The sequence below is a fragment of the Cervus canadensis genome, chromosome 1 (genome assembly GCF_019320065.1).
Source record: "Cervus canadensis isolate Bull #8, Minnesota chromosome 1, ASM1932006v1, whole genome shotgun sequence".
Classification (NCBI taxonomy): domain Eukaryota; kingdom Metazoa; phylum Chordata; class Mammalia; order Artiodactyla; family Cervidae; genus Cervus; species Cervus canadensis.
The window spans coordinates 27,364,524-27,389,647 of record NC_057386.1 but is presented as its reverse complement, the minus strand read 5'-3'; the positions used below and the strand labels follow the sequence as shown (position 1 = coordinate 27,389,647).

Genomic DNA, 25,124 nt, shown 5'->3' with positions numbered 1-25,124 from the left:
GCATGGCAGGGTTCAAGGACCAAGGTGCAGTCTTTCTTTATGTTTATATAACATGTCCGATTTCCTGTCATGTGCTGGCCTTTCTCATTTGAGGTCATGGCTTGATCTGATGCTTGGTGTGGCAGGTTACATTTTCTGAGCGTTTGTGTCTTGTCAACTGAAGTGATGCTCATGCTGCCTGTGTTTGATTGAATGGCAGGGAACCCCAGCGCTGTCCCAGGCTGGCATACCCACTGAGGCATTGGTGAAGGGACCTGTTTCTAGATTGTCCATTGAAGAGAGCAGTCCTGAGAAAGGCCGGGAGGAAGCCGCCTCCAAAGGCCATGTTATTTACGAAGGCAAAAGTGGACACATCTTATCCTATGACAGTAAGTATTGCCTCTCCACTCCAAGGCTGGTGCTGTCACATGTGACAGGGGTGTGGGGCTGGCTTCTTACCTGCTGGCTTTGGGAAAGTGAGTTTTCTTTCCCCAAGCCCAGGTTTCCTCTCTGTAATGTAAAAAGGGTTAACGTGAGTACTTCTTTTGAAACCTTGGTGAAAAATAAACTGAGGCAGTCGGTGAAAAGTGCTTAACAGCATGGAGCCCATAGTAAGTGTCCCCTGAGTGGTGGCTCGCACTGCCAGCTGTGATCATTAGATTTAGCCTAGGAAAAGAATCTCTGTTTAATAGAACCACAGCTAAATGTCTGCTCAGCAAAAACAAGTCCCTGTGAATGCGATTTGACCCCCTTCTATTTTAAAGGAATGCCAGTTTTACGTGTTAAGAATTACGGAGTAGATAGTAGTCTGATAATCCTAGAAAGAGTATTGAATTTAAATTCACCTTAAATGTAACTGTTTCAGTGTCTGTCTCTAAACATTTGTCTTTAGATGTGTTCATGAGTTTAAGTTTCAGCTTGCGCACTGTTCTGAGCAGTGTGCTGAAATCTCACTGTCCTGCCCAGACATGCATCTCCCCTTTTTCCACCATGTCCAACTGGCTCAGCTGGCGATGACTATTGTCAGTCACAGTGCTGTGTCCAGTGACCCTTACCTGAAATTTCATGTGCCCAGATCCCTTTCCAGCAGTTTCATCGCCCGCTGTCTGTAGTACCGGTTTACTCAGTGGTAACTGCCATTAGTTAACCTGGACCCACCGCTATTGTTAAGTTCCTTGAGGGAAGGGACCTAATTTACACCCTATATCTGAAATCCTGGTTTATGCCTGACCCTCAGTAAATATATTTGAATCAATGAAAACATTTTTATAAATATCATCTACAGAGGTAGGTATGTAGTAGATTAAGACCAGTTTTTATATTATCTTCATGAGATCATGAGATTAAAGTAACTTATTTAGGCCTTGGGCTCTATCCGAGCAGTGCTTGTGTCTGTGTTCTGCAGATATTAAGAATGCCCGAGACGGGACAAGGAGTCCGAGAACAGCTCATGAAATCAGTCTCAAAAGAAGCTATGAATCAGTGGAAGGAACAATAAAACAAGGGTTGTCTATGAGGGAATCTCCCGTTTCAGCACCGCTGGAGGGTAAGGTGTTGTTTCCAGAGCTCTGTTTAGATACGTACAGCCAATTTGCATTGTTGGGTTTGGTTGCATTTAATATATGTCATTTCTACCTGAAATTTATATCAATATATAAATGAAACATAAATATGTTAATATATTATACATACATGTGGTATAAAATGTATAATAGTAATTAATATACTAATATGAAAGTTATTAGTAAACATTTAAATTCATGTTCATCTCTACATCTAAGTCAAGCAGTAGATGACAGTGAAGGGGGAAGTAAAGACAAAACTGATCTTATCATAGGTAACTGTTAGAATGCTCATGTAATTTGTAGATTGATCCTGTTTAAGTGAGTTTAAAAATGTGAAGTTCATCATGAGCACTGGTTTTTATTGTGGGGCAGGCAGAGAGGTATATAACGTACAGAGCGGAGACATGTTTGAATCTCGCTCTTTCCGGGTGCATCTGTCTGTGCCCATCTCTTGCTCTGTCAGTTGAGGGCTTGCACCTGCAGTCATGTGAGGGAGAGAGCGCTGTGCGGCTCTGTGCTGATCATGTGGCATGCCTTCATCACATGATCACCATGGTTTGTTTTGTGAATGGTTCACTTTCCTTAAGTCTTAACCTGATTCAACTGTTTTATTTTAATCTAGATGAGAAACGGGAAACAGGGTAAGGATTCCTCAGTCTTGAAGGCCTGTTTAAATTTTCTAGGAGCTGAATTTTCTCTGTAATTAAAAAAAAAAAATCTCACTTTTCCTCCATTCAGATTTGTTGGCCATGTAACATGAAACGTCTGAAAAGGTTATTTACATGTGTTTCATTTTGGTTTGCATCTTTAGTGTATTTTATCTGTTTTTGAGGTATCCATCTTTCATGTTTTTCTCTTCAGAGCTTAACAGTGATTTCCAGCCCGTCTGTATTTTCTCTCGCCTTGATGAAAAAGCACTGAGGGTTTAGACTTAGCTTTGAAAGTGTTGTTCTCTACGCTTTGACTTAGATGTCTTCCTTGGCCATTTTCTGTTTGTGAAAATGTTTGAAAAGAAGCAGTTTTAAAAGTGGATACTTCCAGCTTTTATTTTTTCCATGATGTTCTTCTGATTAGTTTGCAAATCTAAAATGGTTCTCCTTTTTCCATGGAGCTTTTGTCAGAAGTGTGTCCTCTTAGAACAGTTAGTTGTGTTCCTGAGTTGACATCTGTGCTGTGTCTAACACCGGAACCACCTGCTTGTTTTGAAAGGGCTCATCTGCCGCGCGCTGCCCAGGGGGAGCCCTCACTCTGACCTCAAGGACAGGACCGTGCTGTCTGGGTCCATCATGCACGGTAAACTCTCTGCTCGCTTGCTTCTGTTCACAGCTGTCTCAGGGGCAAAGTAGTTTGCAGGGTATGAAGCCTGTTTTTCAAGGTATCTTCCCTTTTGATATGTTAGGTGTTTAAACCCTAACTATAACTCTTCTTCTCTGAGTTTCATAGTTTATTTGAAGATGATCGTTGCTTAATCTTTGAATACAGACATCTTCATTATGTAAGAACCACTCTTGATTGTGATGAATGATATATTAAGTCTTGAACAACCCCCCCAAAATAATGGCCATGAGTATTTACATAAGGATCTTACTGTAAACAGAAAACTGATTAGAAACTGCAAACAGCAAGGCATTAATTTCTTCATATTGTGGTAATTTATATGCAACAAAATTTACTGTTACAACAGTTTTTTGAAGTATATAGTTCAGTGGCATTGATTTACCAAGTGTGTTTCTTGAATCCTTCTTTGAAGGCACACCAAGAGCGACAACTGAAAGTTTTGAGGATGGCCTTAAGTACCCCAAACAGATTAAAAGGGAGAGTCCACCCATCCGAGCGTTTGAAGGTGCCATCACCAAAGGAAAGCCGTATGATGGCATCACCACCATCAAAGAGATGGGGCGCTCCGTTCACGAGATCCCCCGGCAGGACATGTTGGCTCAGGAGAGTCGGAAAACCCCCGAGGTGGTGCCGAGTGCTCGGCCCGTCATTGAGGGCTCCATCTCCCAGGTACCGTCCACTTTGGACCACAGTGCAGCAGTAGTTATCAGTGGTTCTAGATCATTGTAAACATCGGATCTCCTGGAAGTAAACGTGGAGGTCTCTGTGACCTCAGTTCTGGTCTGGGAGCATGTGCGGCACGGGCACTCAGCAGCCCTTCACTGGCACATGCCAGCGTGGCACGTGAGATGGAGCCCGGCCACAGGGCTGCCTGTGACACTTGTCTCTTGACCCACAGGGCACACCCATCAAGTTCGACAGCAGCTCGGGTCAATCTGCCATCAAACACAATGTCAAGTCCCTGATCACGGGGCCTAGCAAACTGCCCCGGGGGATGCCTCCATTGGAAATTGTGCCCGAGAACGTTAAAGTGGTAGAAAGGGGCAAGTATGAGGATGTGAAGGCAGGAGAGCCCGTGCGGTCCCGGCACACGTCGGTGGTGAGCTCCGGCCCCTCAGTCCTCAGGTCCACTCTCCACGAAGCTCCCAAAGCACAGCTGAGCCCGGGAATTTATGAGGACGCCAGCGCACGGCGCACGCCGGGGAGCTACGCCAGCACTGTGTCCCGGGGCTCGCCCATGCTGAGCAGAGCTTCCGAAGGTGTGTTGCTCTCGTATGCTGTCTGACCGAATATTCATGCTGTCCACCGCAGCACTTGGCCCGGCGTTGGTTCCAGGGGCTTGTAGCCTGTCTGCTGTGCTCTGGGAGATTGGCTGCCCATGAAAGTAGGCATAATTGCAAGTAAAATGCCTAATGTTTTCATTAAGTGCACAGTGCACTGGAGTCCAGAAATGGTGGAACAGGTCATGCTTGGCATGGATTTTCAGCTAAACCATGAGAATTTCTGGAAGTTGGTCTGGATGGTCAGCTCTCCTCACTGTCTGCTGTGTGTCTGCTGTCTGAGTGCTCAGGCCATGGAGCTGGCTGCTTAGGGTGAATTGAGGTTCTTACTGCACAGAGTTGAACACGTTCCTTAGCTTTTTTGTGCTCTAGTGTCCTCATCTGTGAATTAGTGGTGTAATACCAAGGCTGGCCTCATAGGATTGCTATGCAGATAAAATGAGGTGATATTTTGAAAGGATTTTGGCAGAATAGTGCACAGAGTGTGGGAAGGACTTGGTAATTGTGAACTGTTATTACTGTCAGTTCTGTTTTATGACCAGAACCTGCCCCTCCTAGGGGTTCATGCTGCTGCAGAGACATCTGGGGGATGAGAGGCGTGGATTTTTACCAGGTGGTCTGTGAACAATCTGAGGCCCTTAGAAGTGTTTTCCACTGAGCATTTTAGATTGTAGTGCAGTACTCGTTTATTGAGGGCTTATGTGCAGGCTCCCGTGGGCGGTTGGAGGGGCCACACACAGGGAAGAGAAGAGGGAAATGTCCGTCTGGGGCCGTGGCGTAAACCTACACCCTCTTGGTTCTGGTCTTGAAGGAGGAGAATTGCAGGGCAATTCTAACAGGCTCTGCCTGTTAGAGTGATCTGCAGCAGGGAGGGGAGGTGATTAACCAGCATGATTTCTTGGCTTCCACACATAGGTTTGTGTGATCACAGCAAAGTCAATATTATCAAAATAGTAATTAGATGGTGCACTTGGTTGCACAGGGCTGTTGCACAGTGTGTCACTGTTGCTGAAGTATACCCTATGAAATGGCCAAACTTGTAAATTTTATCCCCTGTGTGTTTCACCACAGTTACTGAAACAGTGGAAGGTGATGGCTGGTAGGGTTTTGGTTTGGACTCAGTAGCACTGATGAGATAATCAAACTTCTGAATAATGTCCTGTAGAGAAGAAGAAGCTGGAGCAGGGAGGAGGCCAGTGCTGGCGAGGAAGTCTGTGTGGCAGCACAGAGCAGGGAACACTGTGTGACCCAGCAAGGAGCCGGGCAGCCAGGCAGAGAGAGGGTGGAGGCTTGGTATGGGCAGGGTCCGGAGGAGTTAGTGTGTCAGTGGTCAGAGATGACAAAGCACTGAGCGTCAACTTTCATTCGTAATTTTAGGTGATAAACAGGGCTGTGACCTGAAAGGGGGCATGTTCTACAAGATTGATTGTTTCATGTTTAGTAGAAAGAGAAGATCAAAGAGATATTTGTATATGGTCTGTATTGGAATGGTTGAGAAATAGATTAACATCCTATTTAACAAGCTTGCTTAAGGATTTGTGGTGTTGGCCGTTTTTTCTAGTTACAATTTCTTCTGGCAAGTCTGCTAATCATGAGAGGAAGTCCACCCTGACCCCTACCCAGAGGGAGAGCATCGCAGCCAAGTCTCCGGTGCCTGGCGTGGACCCTGCAGTGAGCCACAGCCCCTTCGAGCCGCACCACAGGGGCGGCACCCCCGGGGAGGTGTACCGGAGCCACCTGCCGGCACACTTGGACCCAGCCATGCCCTTTCACCGGGCTCTGGATCCTGGTAAGCATAGTATGCAGTGAAAACTGAAGGCAGAGCAGTGACATGGCTGTGTGCCTCTTTAGACATTCTGTTTATTAAAGTACAGAATGCAGACAGTCATGTGTGTTATTAGGATACAGTTAAGTGGATTTTCACAAACTCTACAGCTCAAGCCCCCAGATCAAGACACAGAATATTACCAGCACCCCTTAAAGAATTAAAATACTGGGTACATAGAAAGCCCTCTTGTGTGATGGCATTTGATTGAAAAGTGGGTTCTGTGAAGAACTATTTTTAAATAACACAGGCATACTTCATACATTTTAGTTTACAACAGAGACTTTCTTCACCAGTGTTCTGATCTCTAGTCAGGGCACTGGTTACACCTCACAACTGCTTCTTAGGTAAATGATACATCTCCAGGTTTGTTTTTTTAAGTGAAGTTGGAATTTAAAGACACACTAAAGGAATCTATCAATAAATACAGTATGCTTCTAGATTTTTTCCCTCATCTTTTATAGTTATCTGCTGCTAAGTCGCTTCAGTCATGTCCAACTCTGTGTGACCCCATAGACGGCAGCCCACCACGTTCTGCTGTCCCTGGGATTCTCCAGGCAAGAGCACTGGAGTGGGTTGCCATTTCCTTCTCCAGTGCATGAAAGTGAAAAGTGAAAGTGAAGTCGCTCTGTCGTGTCCAACTCTTCAGGACCCCATGGACTGCAGGCTACTAGGCTCCTCCGCCCATGGGATTTTCTAGGCGAGAGTACTGGAGTGGGTTGCCATTGCCTTCTCTGTTAAAATTATCTAGTCCATACCTAATTCAGATTCTGTATTGAGTCTTTCCAAAGCAGCAGCATAGTTTTTTCATTATTTCATTATTGTGGTAGCAATTATAGCTGGAAGGAACTTTTGAACAGATATCACTGAGCGTGAGTGAACATGGTCTTAGTAGGTGTAGAAGCATGTAGGTTTTCTGGGGGGCAGCCTGCCCTGGCACAGCAGTGCTGCCTTCGCGGCCCGGGCCAGTGGACTCTGCCCAGGAAAGGGCATCCTGTCCATGGGTAGTGGAGCGTCTCTGCTGGACTATGGTGAGGTCAGTACCATCACATTGTCTGTCACCTGAAAATGTCAGGTCCCTGAGGCACCCACACATGTCTGTTCAGGGACTGTCCCCAGAGCTGGGGCGGGAGCCTCACCCCCACCCCCCACTGTTGGCTGACCCTGCTGGGAGGGCTAGAGGAAGGGGGAGCAGACACTGAGAGTTTGTCATTTGTTCTTCTCAGGAGAAAATGTGTGCATAAACTCCTCACTCAAACTCTCAGACAGAAGTGAATGTTTATACTTTAATTTAGTGTGTATCATAATCCTTTATTTTATAGCAGTTTTCTTTGCTTGTCATTATTGAGCTTGAGCTGGATTATCAGTATTTTGAGGATAGAGGCATATCTCCTGTTGCCATTTTGTCGGGATGTGTGGACCTCCGGCACTGTATTAAGTTCACTGTGTGTGCTCAGCTCATGACCAGCGTCCTAGCACCTGCGTCATGGGGGCCCGGTCCTGCTGCTGCCTGTTGGTGCAAATAAAGTTTTATTAGAACACAAGTCATTCCTGCTTGTTTTGTCTGTGGCGGCTTTTATACTGTAATGACAGAGTTGAGTCAGTGTGACAGAGCCATAGTGTCCACAGATCCTCACATATTCTGGCCCTTTGACTAATCTCTGCCTTACAGGCACACGCTGATAGTGAAATTCGCTCAGTCATGTCTAACTCTTTGCGACACCATGGACTATACAGTCCATGGAATTCTCCAGGCCAGAATATTGGAGTGGGTAGCCTTTCCCTTCTCCAGGGGATCTTCCCAACCTAGGGATTGAACCCAGGTCTCCTGCATTGCAGACGGATTCTTTACCAGCTGAGCCACAAGGGAAGCCCATGGACAGTTGATTTTTAGCGCCCTCCCCCCCCCACCCCCGCCCCCGAAAAGTAAAGTTACCATTTGTTACAAAGTATCTCATATTTTTCCATTTCTTTGTATTAGATGATCTATACTACAAAAAATAATACTTTTTTCAAACACGGCTTTTGGAAACTTCAGGTGAAAAATCTAATAAAGTTATATGTCAAAGACTGCAAGTGAAACTACTTGAGAATAGTTTTTAGCTGCTGTTCTAGTGGTAAAGGTTAATACTCTTGTTTTGTCTGATCTGTTGTCCCTGTTTTCGTTACGTCTGACATTAGGATGTTTATATTCACACTGCTCTTCTGTCAAGGTCCAAAAGGAATCTGCCGTAATCCTGTGTCCCCCCTTCCCCCTGCCCCAACCCTGAAGTAGGTAGAAGCTGATTGTGCTCAGTAGCTCAGCAGATGGTTCTTTTCCTTACTCTTTCTGTGGGTGATGTTTAGCAAGTGGATTCTGCACGGACTCAACTACATGCCTATCTTTCCTCTCTCCATCAGCAGCCGCTGCTTACCTGTTCCAGAGGCAGCTGTCACCGACCGCCGGCTACCCCAGTCAGTACCAGCTCTACGCGATGGAGAACACGCGCCAGACCATTCTCAACGATTACATCACCTCCCAGCAGATGCAAGTGGGCCTTCGGCCTGACGTGGCCAGGGGGCTATCTCCCCGGGAACAGCAGCTGGGGCTCCCGTACCCGGCGACCAGGGGTGTGTGTCTGTGTCCAGGACGGGTGCTTGGTGGGCGGATGATGGGAGGAAGGAAAAGCAGGCTCTGTAGCCGTTAGCCTTGAAGGCAGACAGGATGATACATTGAAACAGGCTATTCTGGCAACACTGGAATAATGAGGCCAGATTGATGTCCTTGAGGTTGGAAGCCGTGGTCTCGCCAGCTTCACTCTCTCCTCTCTCCACATGTATGGGGTGGGGTTGGGGGAGTGGGGCAGTGTTCATCTCTCCCTGTCGAAGCAGGTCTTACAGAGTCATGCTGAACTTAAGCACTGTATTTGTCCTGTCTGCAAATTATTTTGGGGTTAGAGAAACCCAAGAGCCATGTGCAGCTCTGTATCTTTAGAGTAATACTTGAAACATAATTTTGTTGTATTTCTTTTGAACAGGAATTATTGACCTGACCAACATGCCTCCAGCAATTTTAGTGCCTCACCCCGGGGGAACGAGCACCCCTCCCATGGACAGAATCACATATATTCCTGGTACACAAATCACCTTCCCACCCAGACCTTACAGCTCTGCGTCCGTAAGTCCAGGTGGGTCTGCGCGCGCCCCTCTCTGCTGGGAGCATTGTGCTTCTGTGTTGCCAGCACAGCCTCTATGGGTGTTTTGGGCACTCTTCCACAGTTAGTCTGCTGTTTTTCATTTACTGTCCAGTCATAGGTCCTCCACAGTGTCTGTCCCTAGATCCTCTGAGAGCTCCTGGGAGCTTGTGTTATGCTCCATTATCACTGAAACTCTTAACAAAGCACACTTCCTACTGCTCAGATTTGGAGCTTTCTGAAAAATGTTCAGTCACTTGAGAAGGTAAAGCTTGTTTGATGCACTTGCCAGGTTGGCGTTATTGTCCTCAGGCTGCAGGTTTGTGTGTTTTCCAGGACACTCAACACACCTCGCAGCCGCAGCCAGTGCTGAGAGAGAGCGGGAGCGGGAGCGGGAGAAGGAGCGGGAGCGCCTTGCCGCAGCCTCCTCGGACCTCTACCTGCGGCCGGGTGGGTGGAGGCGCCGGCCTTGTGCTCAGGGTGGGATGCCTTCAGACACAGAGCAGCGGGGCCCTTGCATGTGTAGGCTGCTGAGGAGCCAGACAGGGCAGAGGCAGTGGCGTTGTCATGGGGACGGTGGCATTTGGATTTAGCAATAGTAGTTGGGTCTGAAAACACTGGGTTCAGAGCTCATTAAAGCTGAAGCCGTCCAGCAGAGGCTTCCAGAAGATTCCTGAAGATAGATGTGGCATTGGGCTGGCATATAGAAGGAGGATGCAGAGTGTGCTTAGAAGGTTGTCTGATTAATGTAAACGAAGTCCCTCAGTGTCTGACCATAGGAGGTGCTTTAATGAATCATGAGCTGTTCTTATTGTTGTTTAATCACTCAATTGTGTCCTGCTCTCTGCGTCCCCATGGACTGTAGCTGCCGTCCTTGGGGTTTTCCAGGCAAGAATACTGGAGTGGGTTGCCATTTCCTTCTTCAGGAGATTTTCCTACCTAGGAATTGAACCCACGGGTCTTGCATCTCCTGCATTGGCTGGTGGATTCTTAACCACTGAGCCACCTGAGAAGTGGATCATGAACTAGCACCATAATATTGATTGTATGTTGATTGTACAGAAACTGCAGAAATTGACTTAACTGGAGAGAGCCAGGTACAAATCCTACATAATTTCTGTAAGAACTATGTTTTAAAAGTGCTTGTCATCCCACTGATGAATAACATGCAGCTTTAAGTCCATCAAACATCATTTTTCTCCATCAGAGATTTGAAAGGTTGATAGATTGTGTTGTGGTGTTTGAGGAAACACTGCCTCTTACACACTGTCAGTGGTAGTATAAACAGGGATAACTTTTTCAGAGACATAAAAATGTGAGCAATAATTCAGTCCTAGGAATGCACACCTGTGGGAACGCTCACATAAACTGCTGTGTGGTCAGACGGGAGAGAATCGCTGGAATGGCTGTGCTAAGTGGTACCTGCTCTGAAAAAAAAATATGGCTGTTTGCTAGAACTGCCTGCTCAAGTGAGAAAGAGTGAGTCTGAGAGCCCGAGGAGGTGGAGGAGAAAGTGAGGAAAAGGAACTTGAGGTCCTGCGAGTGAAGGAGCTTTGCTGTGGGAGCCACAGTCAAGTGGAGGAGCCACGGAGCTGCGGGCCGGACAGCCTCAGGCCCTGCTGCAGCAGAAGCTCATCATTTGCATTGTGATTCAGAGACAGTTGTTCCAGACTTGATTTTGGAAATAAGAAACACACCAGAGTTCAAGGAAAAGTCAGAGACAAACTTACCTGATTTGTATTAGTGCTTCAGTATTGGTGTTTTTTTGTTTCTCTTTGGAATCAAGATAGAGACTTGTCACAGGAATGGGAATGAGAGTAAAGTGGTAGCTGACGATTTTGTTTCAAGTTACTAGTGTGGTTTATTGCATCTTTATTGGAAAACTCTTAAAGCATTGATTTCTCAAAAGGCCAGAAAGCAGGGTAGTGAGTTTCTCCACTTGCTTTCCTGTCTTCTATTTGGGAATGTGAGGAAGTCAGCGACCCCCTGTGCTACCATCCAGCCTCTTTCTGATGGCTGGTCCCTGCATCCCTCTGCCCCGCAGGCTCGGAGCAGCCTGGCCGGCCCAGCAGCCACGGCTACGTGCGCTCCCCATCCCCGTCGGTCAGAACTCAGGAGGCCCTGCTGCAGCAGAGACCCAGCGTCTTCCAGGGAACCAACGGGACCAGCGTGATCACCCCACTGGACCCTAGTGCACAGCTGCGGATCATGTAAGCCTCCGTGTGCACTTGGACCAGACATGCCATCTGCTGCACACGCTCGTCAGTGTGTGACTGCAATAGCACTGCACACTGTGCTCACCGCAGTCTGTCCTCCTGACACCCCAACACCCTGGGAGAGTCTTCCACATCACAGACTTGTGCTTTGGTTTTCTTTTCAGGCCACTGCCTGCCGGGGGCCCTTCCATCAGCCAGGGCCTGCCGGCCTCCCGTTACAACACCGCTGCGGATGCCCTGGCTGCTCTTGTGGATGCTGCTGCATCTGCTCCCCAGATGGATGTGTCCAAAACGAAAGAGAGTAAGCACGACGCCACCAGGTTAGAAGAGAATGTGAGGAGCAGGGCAGCAGTCAGTGAGCAGCAGCTAGAGCAGAAAAGCCTGGAGGCGGAGAAGAGAGCCGGTCAGTGTCTGTACACCTCTTCAGCCCTGCCGAGTGGCAAGCCCCAGCCTCACTCTGCAGTAATTTACTCTGAGGCTGGGAAAGAGAAAGGGCCTCCTCCCAAGTCCAGATATGAGGAAGAGCTAAGGACTCGAGGAAAGACCACCATTACCGCAGCTAACTTCATAGACGTGATCATCACCCGGCAGATTGCCTCGGACAAGGACAGCAGGGACCGTGGCTCCCAGAGCTCAGACTCTTCCAGTAGCTGTATGTATCTCGGCCCGAGCCCGCCCCACGGGACCACACATGGAGTCACCTGACTCCAGGGGAAGCGAAGCACACGGTGTGAATGTAATGGAGAGGTTGTGTGGGTTAGTGGTGCACGAAAGTCTTTCCTGCTGTTACGCCTTTAAATATCTGAGCATCTTAAGTACACTGTCACGTGTTTGCTTGAGGAACTTGGCCTTTCTGGGGATGAAGTCACAGGGAGTCAGTCGGAGGCAGAGCCGCTCACATTTCAGGTTCTGCAAATGGCTTCAAGACCTCATTCCTCAGGAGACCCTTCTAAGGCACGCATCAGGGTCTAGGGTGGTTCCCCAAAGCCACTAGTAACCTTTTTCTAAGATACAGATTTTTTTTAAAAGACCACCTTGTTGATAATTATGATTATTGGTAATTGGTATTTCTTATAAGTTGGATTTTGAGCAAGTGTAAGAATTCAGCAACCTACAGTAAAATGCTAGAAACATTGTTTTAAATGTATCTTTAACTACATCCTAAATTCTCTATTGAATTTCTGAAGGAAAGTATTTAAACACATATCCCTTAGTATTGAAGTAATGTAACGACACATAGTAACCTCTCATTTCCATTCGTGAATCAAGTAGAGTTGGAGACCATGACTGGTGGGTCCTGTGCACTGCCCAGCGTGCAATGCAAGGTTCTGGCTAGTCTGCACCTGATCCTGACTTGTTTGGGTAAATAAATAGCCCCGTGGCTGAGGTCTGGAGAGAAGCTTGGTAGCCCTTTGTGTCCATGAAAGATATCTATTAGCCTGGACTGTGGAAATCTGCAAAATCGATGCTGTACCTACAGAAAATTGGGACAGTCTCTAGTTGTGTGACTGGGCCGTCTGGCGGGAAGTCACCAGCACACATGTGGTGACCATCCTGGGGCCTGAGGAATTGCTAATTACCTGACATCACTTCCTTTTTGCGTCACAGAATGTCTGCAAGCAGTCTGGCTGCTTTTCTGAGGGTTTATGTTTCTGAGCGTAGTTTTATTTTCATCACTGACTCGATTCCTTGTGTGAAGCGCCCAGGCTTCTCCCGGTTACCCAGCATGGCTTTCAGTTCTTCCGCAAACCCCCTCCTCCTGGCCCCTGCCCCAGACATCAAGACCACTGAGCTCCCAGGAGAACCAGGCCTCCTGCCACCTGTGCTGCCCTGGGGAGCAGACTTTGGGAACAGCACCCAAACAGTGAACAGTGATTGCTGCCCGTCCCAAAGTAGTACCACTTAGTTTACATATAGTGTCCTATTTTAGTTTCCAAAGCGAGTTTCCACTCCTGTTACCAGATCTCTGTCCTGAGTATACTAGAGGCAGGTCCTTGCAGCTTCCATGACCTGGTGGGGGCAGAAGAGGGCTGTTGAGTCGAGGTTGAGGAGTGGGTAGTGCACTAGTAGTAGAGTTCTTTCCCACCTTCTGCCCTGTGTCCAGGACCTGACCACGCTTGCTGATCTGGCCAGGGTCACATACCCTTTGGGCCTCTGATCATTTCCTCAGATGCTTCAGTGCACCCAAAAGTACACACAGCACTCTTGAGTCAGAAGGGTCCTGAGCAGGAGGTCACACCCCTCCCTAGCAGCTCCCCTGTTCTCGAATCTGAGGCCCTGGCAGGACTGAGAAAGCGCCTGGACCCCCACTGCCTAGACCCTCAGTTCCCAAGGGCACCATCTCTTGGAGGGCCCTGCTATGACGGGTGCATGCTCCCTTCCTCCCTGCGGACATTCACCGCCACCTCTGTTCACGTTCACGCTGTAACATGGGGCTAAAGATGGGAGTCATTTTTGTCAGCAGCACTCAATGATTTGAGAAAATTATTACATGATGTTAATTAATCCACAGCTTTGAAGTTGTCCTGGTGAAGAAGAGCAGACTATCCGGGATGGAAGTGACTTGGAAGTGTGTACTGTTGAGGTTTCCTCTTGTTGGTTTAATCTCTTGTGATGAATTTCCTGGTGATTTTCTTTTTCAGCCCCCAGGAGAAGGTCGAGCTCTGTTTCTGATCTTCACCTCAAGGTTTTAGAGCCTGCAGATTTTCAGGAAACTCTGTACCTTGCCAAGAGGAAGCGATTAACTGACCTTTGCCACCATGCATTGAACTCCTTATTTATTTGTTTTGGTTTTTTTTCCCATTAACCTGAGGTGCCACTGACCATTTCTGACAAGTAAAAACTGAAAATATGCAAATAGGTTTGAAGAGCTTGGAACTTCTGAGCTTGACATAAGATTAGTTTTAAAATAGATTCTTTTCTTTTCTTCAAGTATCTTCTCACCGGTATGAAACACCTGGCGATGCTATTGAGGTGATAAGCCCTGCCAGCTCTCCCGCACCACCCCAGGAGAGGCTGCCGGCCTACCAGCCGGAGGTCGTGAAGGCGAGCCAGGCAGAAAGTGGGTCTCCTATGTCTTCACATGTGCTTCCTGTAGTCTGTCCAGGGCATGTTCAGAAGTAGCTTTTTGTTAGTTTTGTTTTAGAGTAATCTTCTGTGAGTCTAGAAATGTTTTAAGACTGCTCTAATGGAAAACTATTTTTAAGTCATTGATGACTTTTTTAATATGTTTTAATGATATTGAAAATAGTTGATATTGTTTGCCCACTTGTGCTTTCGCATTTTATTCTATGCTAATCTTCTGATGTCTGTCAGTGAATAAATATTTTTTCTTCAAAATTAAGATATGAATTCCCCCTCCTGTGTTTCTCTGAGCTATGTTTAATCTTTGCTCATGAGTGAAAGGTGGGCCTCCCTGCAGTAAGACATCTGTCTGTCCCCTGTTAGACGAAGCCCCCAGACAGTACGAAGGACCACTGCATCACTACCGGCCACAGCAGGAGTCCCCGTCCCCGCAGCAGCCACCGCCCCCACCCTCACAAGCCGAGGGGGCGGGGCAAGTGCCCCGGACACACCGGCTCATCACACTTGCTGACCACATCTGCGTGAGTTTCTCACTACTTTTATTAGCTAGCGGGGTCTTTGTTTGTACAAGATCACACAGAAGGCCACATTTCACATAGAATCACAATAAAGATATCTAGATTTATGTTACACTTCTTTTTTTTCTGGAAGTGCTCAATGGATTTAACCAGTTCCTCCTTTTCTCTTTCACAGCAAATTATCACACAAGATTTTGCTAGAAATCAAGTTTCCTCGCAGCCCCCCCAGCAGCCTTCCACTTCTACATTCCAGAGTTCACCGTCTGCCTTGGTGTCTACACCCGTGAGGACGAAAACATCAAACCGCTACAGCCCAGAATCCCAGTCTCAATCTGCTCACCATCAGAGACCAGGCTCGAGGGTCTCTCCAGAAACTCTAGTGGACAAATCCAGGGCCAGGTATGGTCTCCCTCACCCACACACAGGTTCCCCAGCAGTGAGACAGTCAGACTCTACCTTCACGTTGGGGATTCATGTCTTACGCAGAGTTTCTTTACCTTCATTCCCTGGAAAGTGTAATTGAGAGTTTTTCCTTTGTGTATTATTCTTGGAATGTCCACTGTCTAGGCAGTTGGTCCTATATGTTTTTATTATGTGTCCACAAGTTGATTGCTGTCCTCTGTCTGTGGGTTTGCAGACAGTGCTGTGGCATGGATGGTTGGGTGGTAATGTTGGGACACTGCCTGGGTCTTCAGAATCACAGTGTGTTCAGATGTTTAGGAAGCTGGCATTAAATAATTTGAGGCCGCTTAGTACAGGGCTCTCTCCAGTGTTCTCCCCAGTGCTCTGTACTTGGAAGTTGAAGGTAGTGGGGTGAGTATTGGTGTGCATGTTAGTTGATGGAGAGCAAGCAGCACACAGATTTGTAAAGTTCATAAAGATGCTGAGAACAAGTCTGGGGTTCAGCAGGTCAAGGATTCTGCAAATATCTGGAGACACATGGCAGGTGGATGGACCAGAGCAGTGGAAACAGCAGTTGATTTTGTAGCAGGCCTGGTTCTCCAGCCTGCCTGCCAACCCCTAAGTTAGCAGAGAACATAAAGGAGTAAGAACAGTGTATTAGCTGAACAGTACTCCTTGGGAAAAAACTTTATTGTGGGATTTTTTTGAACATACAGAAGTAGAGAAAGTGTAACATGCCAGCACCCAGCACAGGCCCCATGTGTTTCATTATCCCCACCTCAAGCTGGAGTGTTCTGAAGCAAATTGCAAATGACATAAGTCATCTCAAGCAGCTGGATGATCTTAAGGACATGATGAAAGCATTCTCTTTTTTTTTTTTTGGGGGGTTTTGTCATACATAAGCATTCTCTTTTAACAAAAAAAAGCTTCAGTTATCAAAGAACAGAAAGTTATAACAGTCATTCATGATACATTCTTGATACAAAGCGCTATGTAGATTTTGAACAGTTGATGGCCATTTATGAAAAAATTGTTTTGATTTTTTCACTTATCATTTCCACATCACTGCACCTTGCTTTTGAATGAGGAAGGTTACATTTCTTTCATTGATTTTAGTCAGATTACCTGGTTTTACAGTTTAAAATATTTACATAATCCATACTGTTATAAAACAGCATTATTGATTTTTCAACCTATGAGCAAAACACAGAGCAGTTGTTCTAGAGTTCTGGAACAATGTAAATGCTGTAAATCACATAAAAATGGCTGAGCAGGCTATATAAAGTAGACAAAGATTAAAGTCAATATAGAGAAGGTAGTAAAATCCTTCATCTTTTGTGGTAGGAGATTGATAGCTACTGTTTCAAGTTTTGATACACAAAGAAAGGTATACTATTGGTAAAGTGTGAAAGTCACTCAGTCATGTCCAACTCTTTGCAACCTGATGGACTATACAGTCCATGGAATTCTCTAGGCCAGAATACTGAAGTGTGGGTAGCCTTTGCCTTCTCCAGAGGATCTTCCCAATCCAGGGATTGAACCCAGGTCTCGATCCTGCATTGCAGGCGAATTCTTTACCAGCTGAGCCCCAAGGGAAGCCTAAGATTGGTAGTTACCTCTAAATCACCTAAATAATCAAAAAGCTCAGAAATGGTAAAAAATAGCCACCTCTAATTGGATGGGGTAGATTGGGGAAAGAAATGACCAACAATACTACTAACCTATTGAAAGTGTGAATGTAATGAAAGTGTGAAAGTGAAGTCGCTCAGTCGTGTCCGACTCTTTGCGACCCCGTAGATTGTAGCCTACCAAGATCCTCAGTCCATGGGATTTTCCAGGCAAGAATACTGGAGTGGGTTGCCATTTCCTTCTCCAGGGGATCTTCCCGACCCAGGGATCGAACCCAGGTCTCCCGCATTGTAGGCAGACGCTTTACCGCTGAGCTACCAGGGACGCAATAGTAATGAAAGCATATATTAAAGGTCACTGATGGCTTTTATTCGTTTTTTTTAAAAAAATTAGACTGTGCTGGGTCTTAATTGTGGCACTCAGGATCTTTAGTTGTGATAAGTGGGATCTGTTAATAGTTCACAGTATTTGAGGTGACTTTTTTCTAATATTCAGTGTCAGCTTTTGTTCTCTGAAATGACTGAAGTAACCAGCTAACCAGTGTCTGTTTGTGTGTAGGGTGAGCCGAGGTGAGCCCTGGGAAGACAGTCTCACATTTCGTATGTTGCAGCATCAGGCCCGGAAAATCCCCAGAGAGGAGTCACATCTCTTCGGAGCCCTATGAGCCCATCTCCCCGCCTCAGGTTCCTGTTGTGCATGAGAAGCAGGACAGTGTGCTGCTGCTGGCCCAGCGTGGAGCCGAGCCCGCGGAGCAGAGGTACGCAGGGGCAAGGCCGCGTGGCTGTGTGTGCGTGCATGCGCATGCTCACACTTGGTGCCTGCCATTTTCCTGAAGTCAGTGCAGTTTTTTCTCTTTGGATCACGTGTCAGGAGAATCACTTTGTCTGTTTTCCTAGTGATCAAATGCTAGTGGATTTTACTGAAGAAATTCTAATATTTAAATAGATGATAGAAAATAATTGGTCATTATTCTTCTTGAAATTCCTTCTGGATCTTTTTTAAAACCTTTTTGTCTGTGTGGACATTGAGCCCCTAAAGTGCCCGCCAGGCACCTGGTGTCATGTGCAGTGCATGGAAGGTTGCAGTGAGCACTGCTTGCTGTTTTCTCACCAGTTTCTAATCCTTACCCCACCCTGTGAATTAGTAGATGTTTATTCCACTGGGTTTAGATGCTTTTGGTTTGGCTCCTTTCAGTGAAATGAGGAAGAAATCCTGTTTTGGAAAGGGAATGATGTTAACTTCAATTATACGTTTACATGTTTTCCCCTAAGCTTGTGAGTTTTTGAGGACAGAGACATCTTAGTCATTTTTCTGTCACCTTCCTTGTCACGTTTGAGTGATGGACCCAATTAGGTTATCAGCACCTTTCGTGTGTTCTCTGTCACTGTCTCTGGCACTCATTGACTCCTGGTAGTCCTGAGCTAGTTGAGGAGACTTGTGTTTCTAAATGTGTTAGCATAGGAAGCTGCAGACGAAATATGAAAGCCTTTACATGATGCTCAGCTCATGCAGGGCTGGAAAGATTCTAACAAATACACAGTTTTATTTCTGTATTGTCGCTATGCTGTTAGATCTAATTTGTCTACCGCTTAGGTGTGAGTGCTTGCTATTTTATAGGCAGGTATGCTAGTAGTTACAATCTTACTGTACTTCAAAGTAATTTTGCTGGTCAAACAGTCCCCAGATTATGTGGTCACCCTCAATACACCAGGGTCTGTGCTGCAGAGAAGACAGGAGCATGGCAAGCTCTTTTGAGGGCTCCTGTTACCACCTGTTCACTCTCTTGGTTCTAGACTGTCTCCACTCCAGGGCTCCTTTTCTTATATCCCCTTGGCCCCAAATACGTCAGTGTTCAGACGGAGAGGGCCTCGGGCCTGGCACTCGGGGTGGGGGTGGCGGGGGTGGGCAGGGAAGGGAGTAGGAGTGCGTGGTGGTAACACGTGACTGTTCCCAGCAGGAATGACTCCCGCTCACCAGGCAGCATAAGCTACCTGCCTTCATTCTTCACCAAGCTCGAGAGCACATCCCCCATGGTGAAGTCAAAGAAGCAAGAGATTTTTCGTAAGTTGAACTCCTCTGGTGGAGGTGACTCTGATATGGGTAAGTGGGATTTCTTTCATGAACCCCCATAAAATGCACATAAATAATGATAGCTCCATGTCGCCTCTCACGTTACCCTTGAGTATAAGGACTCTGGCAGGCCGGTCCAAGCACATATGATCCTGAACTCCTCTGTAGGCCTCTGTTGGCTCTGCTTGGGGGCTTTCTGTGAGGGAGCCCCACCCAGCACATGTGCCGCTGCCTGTTTTCTCTTTGAACAAGTGTGGGTCTTGGAAGTGTGTGTCTTAAGTGGGGCTGGATTGGCTCTCCAGTGTTTACCCCCTGGTCTTCCCCTCATTTGGGTAGACCATCCAGCTGTCTGCAGACAAGGTCGTGCTCCTCCAGTTGTCTTTCCTCTGTGGATGTGCACAGGCAGCCAGCTCTAAGCATTCCTACCATCTCAGGTGCTGGTCACTAAAAACCTTTCATTCAGTTAGCCTTTCAGTTGGTTCTGAGTACTGTGGTATGACCCATCCCTAATTCATCATCTTAAGGGGGTCTGAGACCACACTGGGTGTTTTGATGACCTATGTGTTCATAGGTGACTGGATGTTGGTACCAACACCAGCCTCCTGCGAAGAGCTGCCTATGGACCATGCCTCTCCCTCTGTCCTCTGTGTCTGTCACACCAAGCGTGGGACCAGGTTGTGTGTGCTTGTTTGCTCCTTTCTCTGCTCTGCCAGTCTTTGTGGATTACCTTCAAAGCGCACCTCCCCACCACTGAGGATGGTGCCAGCCTCAAGGCAGTGGAAACAGATGGTGCACGGCCTGGGTATCACTGTCTGCTCCAGGCCCTGTTGTCAGCATGAATGTGGATTATCTCCTGTCACCTTCAAAACACTCTCCATGCCACATGTTGGCATCATCTCCACTTAGTAGATGAGGACACTGAGGCTTGGGTTTAGTGACTGTTGACGAGACAGGGCTGTGGTTCAGACTCATGGATGCCAGCTCTGGAGTCCATGTCTCCAGTAGTTCTACACTCGACACCCTCACCAGGGCTGTCCATAAATGCCCATGAGGACAGAACTCTTTAACAGCTGGGCTGGAACCTTCCTCGCCTGCTGTTTTCACACTCACGCCATCAGCCAGGTTCCCTCGTCCCCTTCTCCTCACATGTATCCAGTGACCCAAGGCTCTGGGGAAGCCCTGCAGAACCCATGGTTTCTACCATCAGTAAACCCTGCCAACTAGGAACTGCCAGGTGGAGTTATGTTTGAATCTGTGACACTGTGATTAACAAAAGTTGAAAGTTCCAGAGGAGAAAGGATGAGCCCAGTGTCACTTGTTGTCTGTGTAGTTATCCCAGCTCTTAATTACTAGATTCGAGAAGTCTAAGTCCTCGGCAACCAAGATGGCTTCGCTTCAGCTCAGGGCTCCCACTGAGGACATCAATGCTTTTATTCTGCGGAAGCCTTCATGCTCTAAACTTAGCAAATCTGTTCTCCCTGCTGCTAACACTAGTGAACAACTTATCCCTTCCAGAAATGCTCTATCCCCTTGGTTTTCAGTACTGCTGTTTCCAATTTCTTCCTCTGCTTCTTTGGCTGATTCTTGTGTCTCCTCAGAAGCCAGGTCTTGCTCAGCAGGGCTCTGAGATGGTGGTTTGCCTCTGGCACTGTATTCTCTGAGCCATTTCATCCACTCTTGGCTGTTTAAACTGAGTCTGAAAACTCCCAAACTTGCATCTGGAGTTTAGCTTTTTTCTATTAGCACTGAACTCTACTTAAATCTTTGCAACCATATTTCTTCTTGAAGGTCTCGCTGGTGCCTTAAGTGTCTAAAAACACTCTGCACACCATGTCTCCCCACAGAGAGCTGTGGTCCTCCCCTCCTGCATCCTCATGTCCTGGGCAGCCCCTGAACTGCCTTTCCCCACCTCTGAGGAACAGTCATGTCCTCTCATAAGCCTGTCTTACTCCCATCAGTCCCGAGCAATGCAGGGATTTGGGAATGGGCATTTCACTCAGCTCCCAGGTGATTCTGTTCTGAGGGCCTCAGGAAGTACCTTCTGACCTGAACCCCACAGGTATAGGAAAGAGTGTATTTAAGTTCAGTATGTTATTGTTGGTTGAACAATATGAAATTGTCTTCATCTGACCATTTTTGATCAATAAGAACATGATTTTTTTATTCAGCCAAATAATGGCTTGGTATGTATTTGTGAAATGAATGAGTCCTATTCTCCAGGTTTCTATGAGAACTACAAGGCCCTCCTTACCCCCTCATACTATTTCAGGTTCAGTCGATTTACTGTTCCCTTATCCGTGGGTGAGGAGCCTTCTCCCCGCCCCCCAGTATTCCTGTCCCAGGAGTCGGCATCCAGGCTCCCTCACTCCAATCTGCGTGGACAGGCCTTCTCCCTGGTACAGGCCCATCCTTCTCTGAGACAGTGCTTGTCTGGCCACTAACTTACTTCCTGGATTCTTTTTCTTTCAAGTTCTCAACCTTGAGTTGGAAGGCATGATAAAAACACTGTTTCTGTTCCCAAACTTCTTCCATTTCTGGGCACAGTGCTTTACAAGTAGTTCCAGGTTGTCCGAGCTGCTGTCATTCAAATTGAGCAAATGACAGACTGCACAGTTAGCAGGAATGAACAGAACTGACAGGCAGGATTTCTGCCTCACCCTGGCAACTGCAGCAGGGACACGTGGTCATGTTCATTCCTTTCACGGGGGTGTTCTCCCCAGGATCTAATCTCACACCTGCTGTTTGCAGGGTCTCTTCCCTGGAAGCTTGGGTTCCTGTCCTGAGGCCAGCTTTTCCCTATGTGTGTTTCTCTGGCTCTGCAAAAGGTCCTTTCCTTCCTGAGCTGTATTACTCCTGTTCTGATTTCTGATTTCCTTAAGAAAGTAATTATTTCTCTTTACCTTCACTTAATGGGCAAAAAATAAAGTTGATCATGGAAAATAAGGTTAATTTACCGTAGAATTTTTTTGGAGACTTTATCTCTTTCCGTGTATGTGATCATCACATCTCAGTTAATTAACTTGAATGTTTGTTTTAAATACAGCAGCTGCTCAGCCAGGAACTGAGATCTTTAATCTGCCAGCAGTCACCACCTCAGGTAAGATTCAGAAAACTCATACAGTAGCAGTCAGTCCAGCAAATAGGCATTGCGTACTGGCTGCATGCCAGGAACATCCTTTAGTCGGGGTGGGACACGGAGGCAGTCACAGTAAAAAGTGAACTGAGATCAGTAAGTACTTATTGAAAACATAAATGAACAGAGAATCAGAACTACTGAGCTAAAAAGAGAAGAAAACCGTCAAGCAACTTACACAGCAGTGGGTGCCTGATTTAACACAGGAAAGCACCCTCTCGGGGGATTAGCCGCCTCTGTGGGGCTGTGCTGCCGACACTGTGCCGGGGCATGTGTCCTGGGCGGTTCCTGCCCCTGTCCTCCCTCAGAGTCAGGCAGGTGCTGTGCCGTCTCCTGCAGGCTCCGTGAGCTCCAGAGGCCACTCCTTTGCTGACCCTGCCAGTAACCTCGGGCTGGAGGACATCATCCGGAAGGCGCTCATGGGGAGCTTTGATGACAAAGTGGAAGATCACGGGGTGGTCATGCCCCAGCCAGTGGCAGTGGGGCCTGGGGGCGCCAGCACCTCGGTGGTGACCAGCGGCGAGATCCGGAGGGAGGAAGGGGACCCATCGCCTCACTCAGGTAAGGGGCTCATTTTTGTGCTTTTCACCATGTCTCCCAAGGAAAAGCCAGTCCATACCCCAGGTTCAGATGGGTCAAGAAGAGATTTCATTTATGTGCTCAGTCACCTCAACGTTTTTCAACCTCTTCAGACATGTTACAAGTGACATAAAATTAAAAAAGGGGTGAAAGTTTCTACCCAGAATGTCACCCTCCAGTGTATCAGTGTTTTTGTTTTCATCTAGTCATTATCTGTGTGCATACATTGTAATACTGATGCAATTTCATATTCTGCTTTTGAATCAAAGTGACTTGCTATTGTAATAAAAGTGACGGGCCCCGTATAAAAGAAATTTTAAGCCACAGGAAAAAATAAGGGGAAAGAAGTCCTTCGGATCACATTGTATAAAAAGCTAGTGTTAAAAAGGGTAGCTTACTGGAATGAGGTCATTATACATCCTGTTATAAGCACACAAAAAACCATGACTCTATGCTTTATATGTTTATATATAACCTTTTTTCTTAATCTGTTGAGAATCTCTCTTATGCCTTACTTAAAAATAAACTGAAGGTCAGCAACAGTTCAAGTTTGTTCTCCTGTTATGGTCACGCAAAAGATCTCACTAAGGATAAGAAAATGATTAAAGAGATGAGTGGTTTTATTTACTTTTCCCTATATATATTAACGTTAGGACAATATAAATTCACTTCCTGCTTTCAAAGATGAGACACTGTCTTCTGCTCTAACCTTCAAGTTTTATTGATTTTAAATGTGTGTGTGTGTGTTTTAAGTTACAGTATTGGTGACTTACAGAGTTCTCCTTGTTGTGTAGTCTGTCACGGCATTTCTTGGTGGTGAGGTTTCATACCGTTTTTTACAAAAAGGCTGCTGTGTCCTGAGGTCCTTCCTGCTCAAGAAGGTCTCTTGCTGCCTTTGTTTGAGATAATGGTTTGGCAGGTGTTACAATACTAGGTTGGTGCAAAAGTAATTAACAGTTTTTGCATGCAGAAATTTGCTGTTTGATATTGGAATACTTTCTTAAATGTTATACATCATTTTAATGTACACTTCTTTATGTTTTTTTGCTAATGACTTGTTACTTGCTGTTTATGTTTATTTTAGACTATGGAAATGATGTTAGACAAAAGGCAAATTCAAGCGATTTTCTTATTCGAGTTCAAAATGGGTCATAAAGCAGTGGAGACAACTCACAACAACAATGAATTTGGCCCAGGAACTGCTAACAAATATACAGTATATAAGTGGTGGTTCAACAAGTTTTGCAAAGGAGATGAGAGCCTTGAAGATAAGGAGTATAGTGTCCGGCCACCCCAAGTTGACAACAACCAAGTGAGAGCCATCATCAAAGGTGATCCTCTCACAAGCACACAAGGAATTGCTAAAGAACTCAGTGTTGATCATTCTACAGCTATTTGAAGCAAATTAGAAAAGTGAAAAAGCTGGATAAGTGGGTACCACATGAGCTGACAAAAAAATTGTTTTAATGTGTTGTCTTCTCTTATTCGACACAACAATGAACCATTTCTTGGATTGTGATGTGAAATGAAAAGTGGGTTTTATATGACAGCCAGCAATAACCAGCTCAGTGGTTGGAAGCAGCAGCTCCAAAAGCACTTCCCAGAGTGAAACTCGCACCAAAGAAAAAGGTCATGGTCACTGGTGGTCTGCTGCCCATCTGATCCACTACAGCTTTGAGTCCTGGTGAAACCATTACATCTGAGAAGTATGCTCAGAAAATCGATGAGATGCACCGAAAACTGCAACACCTGCCACTGGCAAAAAAGCTCAGTTCTCCACCAAGTCTGACTGTTCGACTTCTGAAGCACTGGTTCTATGACATGCAAACTGGCCTATTAAGTTTTGTCTCATCTGCCATATTTGCCCGACCTCTCGCCCACTACCATTTCTTCAAGCATCCTGACAACTTTTTGCAGGGAAAATGCTTTCCAAGAGTTCGTTGAATCGCAAAGTATGGATTTTTACGCTACAGAAATAAACAAACTCACTTCTCAATGGCAAAAATGTGTTGATTGTAAGGGTTCCTGTTTTGATTAATAAAGATCTGTTTGAGCTTAGTTATAATGATTTAAAATTCACGGTCCGAAACTGCAATTACATTTGCACCAACCTACTATTAAGACACGTACTTTTCTCAAAACCTTCTGTAAACATGGTTGTATTCATTCTGGTGTTCACTGCTGTGTAAGAAGTAAGACCAGATTCCCCCCTACCTCCCTTTTTTTAGTGATGACATTTTATCTGCCCAGAGAATCCTTTTTTCCTCAACTTCAATAAGTATCACAGTGTGTTAGTGTTCTTCGGCCTGGGTAGATTCCCTGATCACGGAAGG

At 46.3% G+C, this 25,124-nt stretch overlaps 1 protein-coding gene across 19 annotated transcripts in view; it reads left to right on the top strand.

Moving 5' to 3' along the window:
* The window catches only part of NCOR1 (nuclear receptor corepressor 1), a 116,361-nt gene that overhangs the window by 87,104 nt on the left and 4,133 nt on the right, over positions 1-25,124 (top strand). For 10 of the 19 annotated variants that reach the window (XM_043473158.1, XM_043473254.1, XM_043473150.1 and 7 more), the window contains 18 exons: positions 200-368; positions 1,385-1,525; positions 2,754-2,837; positions 3,295-3,551; positions 3,781-4,141; positions 5,724-5,951; positions 8,388-8,597; positions 9,005-9,154; positions 9,497-9,610; positions 11,205-11,370; positions 11,541-12,028; positions 14,309-14,437; positions 14,824-14,981; positions 15,154-15,377; positions 17,620-17,766; positions 18,967-19,109; positions 22,123-22,176; positions 22,552-22,773. In XM_043473158.1, coding sequence (XP_043329093.1) covers positions 200-368; positions 1,385-1,525; positions 2,754-2,837; positions 3,295-3,551; positions 3,781-4,141; positions 5,724-5,951; positions 8,388-8,597; positions 9,005-9,154; positions 9,497-9,610; positions 11,205-11,370; positions 11,541-12,028; positions 14,309-14,437; positions 14,824-14,981; positions 15,154-15,377; positions 17,620-17,766; positions 18,967-19,109; positions 22,123-22,176; positions 22,552-22,773 — 3,445 coding nt within the window. Of the gene's footprint in view, positions 1-199; positions 369-1,384; positions 1,526-2,753; positions 2,838-3,294; positions 3,552-3,780; positions 4,142-5,723; positions 5,952-8,387; positions 8,598-9,004; positions 9,155-9,496; positions 9,611-11,204; positions 11,371-11,540; positions 12,029-14,308; positions 14,438-14,823; positions 14,982-15,153; positions 15,378-17,619; positions 17,767-18,966; positions 19,110-22,122; positions 22,177-22,551; positions 22,774-23,875; positions 24,848-25,124 lie in introns of those variants that run through there. The other 9 variants (XM_043473308.1, XM_043473300.1, XM_043473290.1 and 6 more) reach the window with 8 other exon arrangements.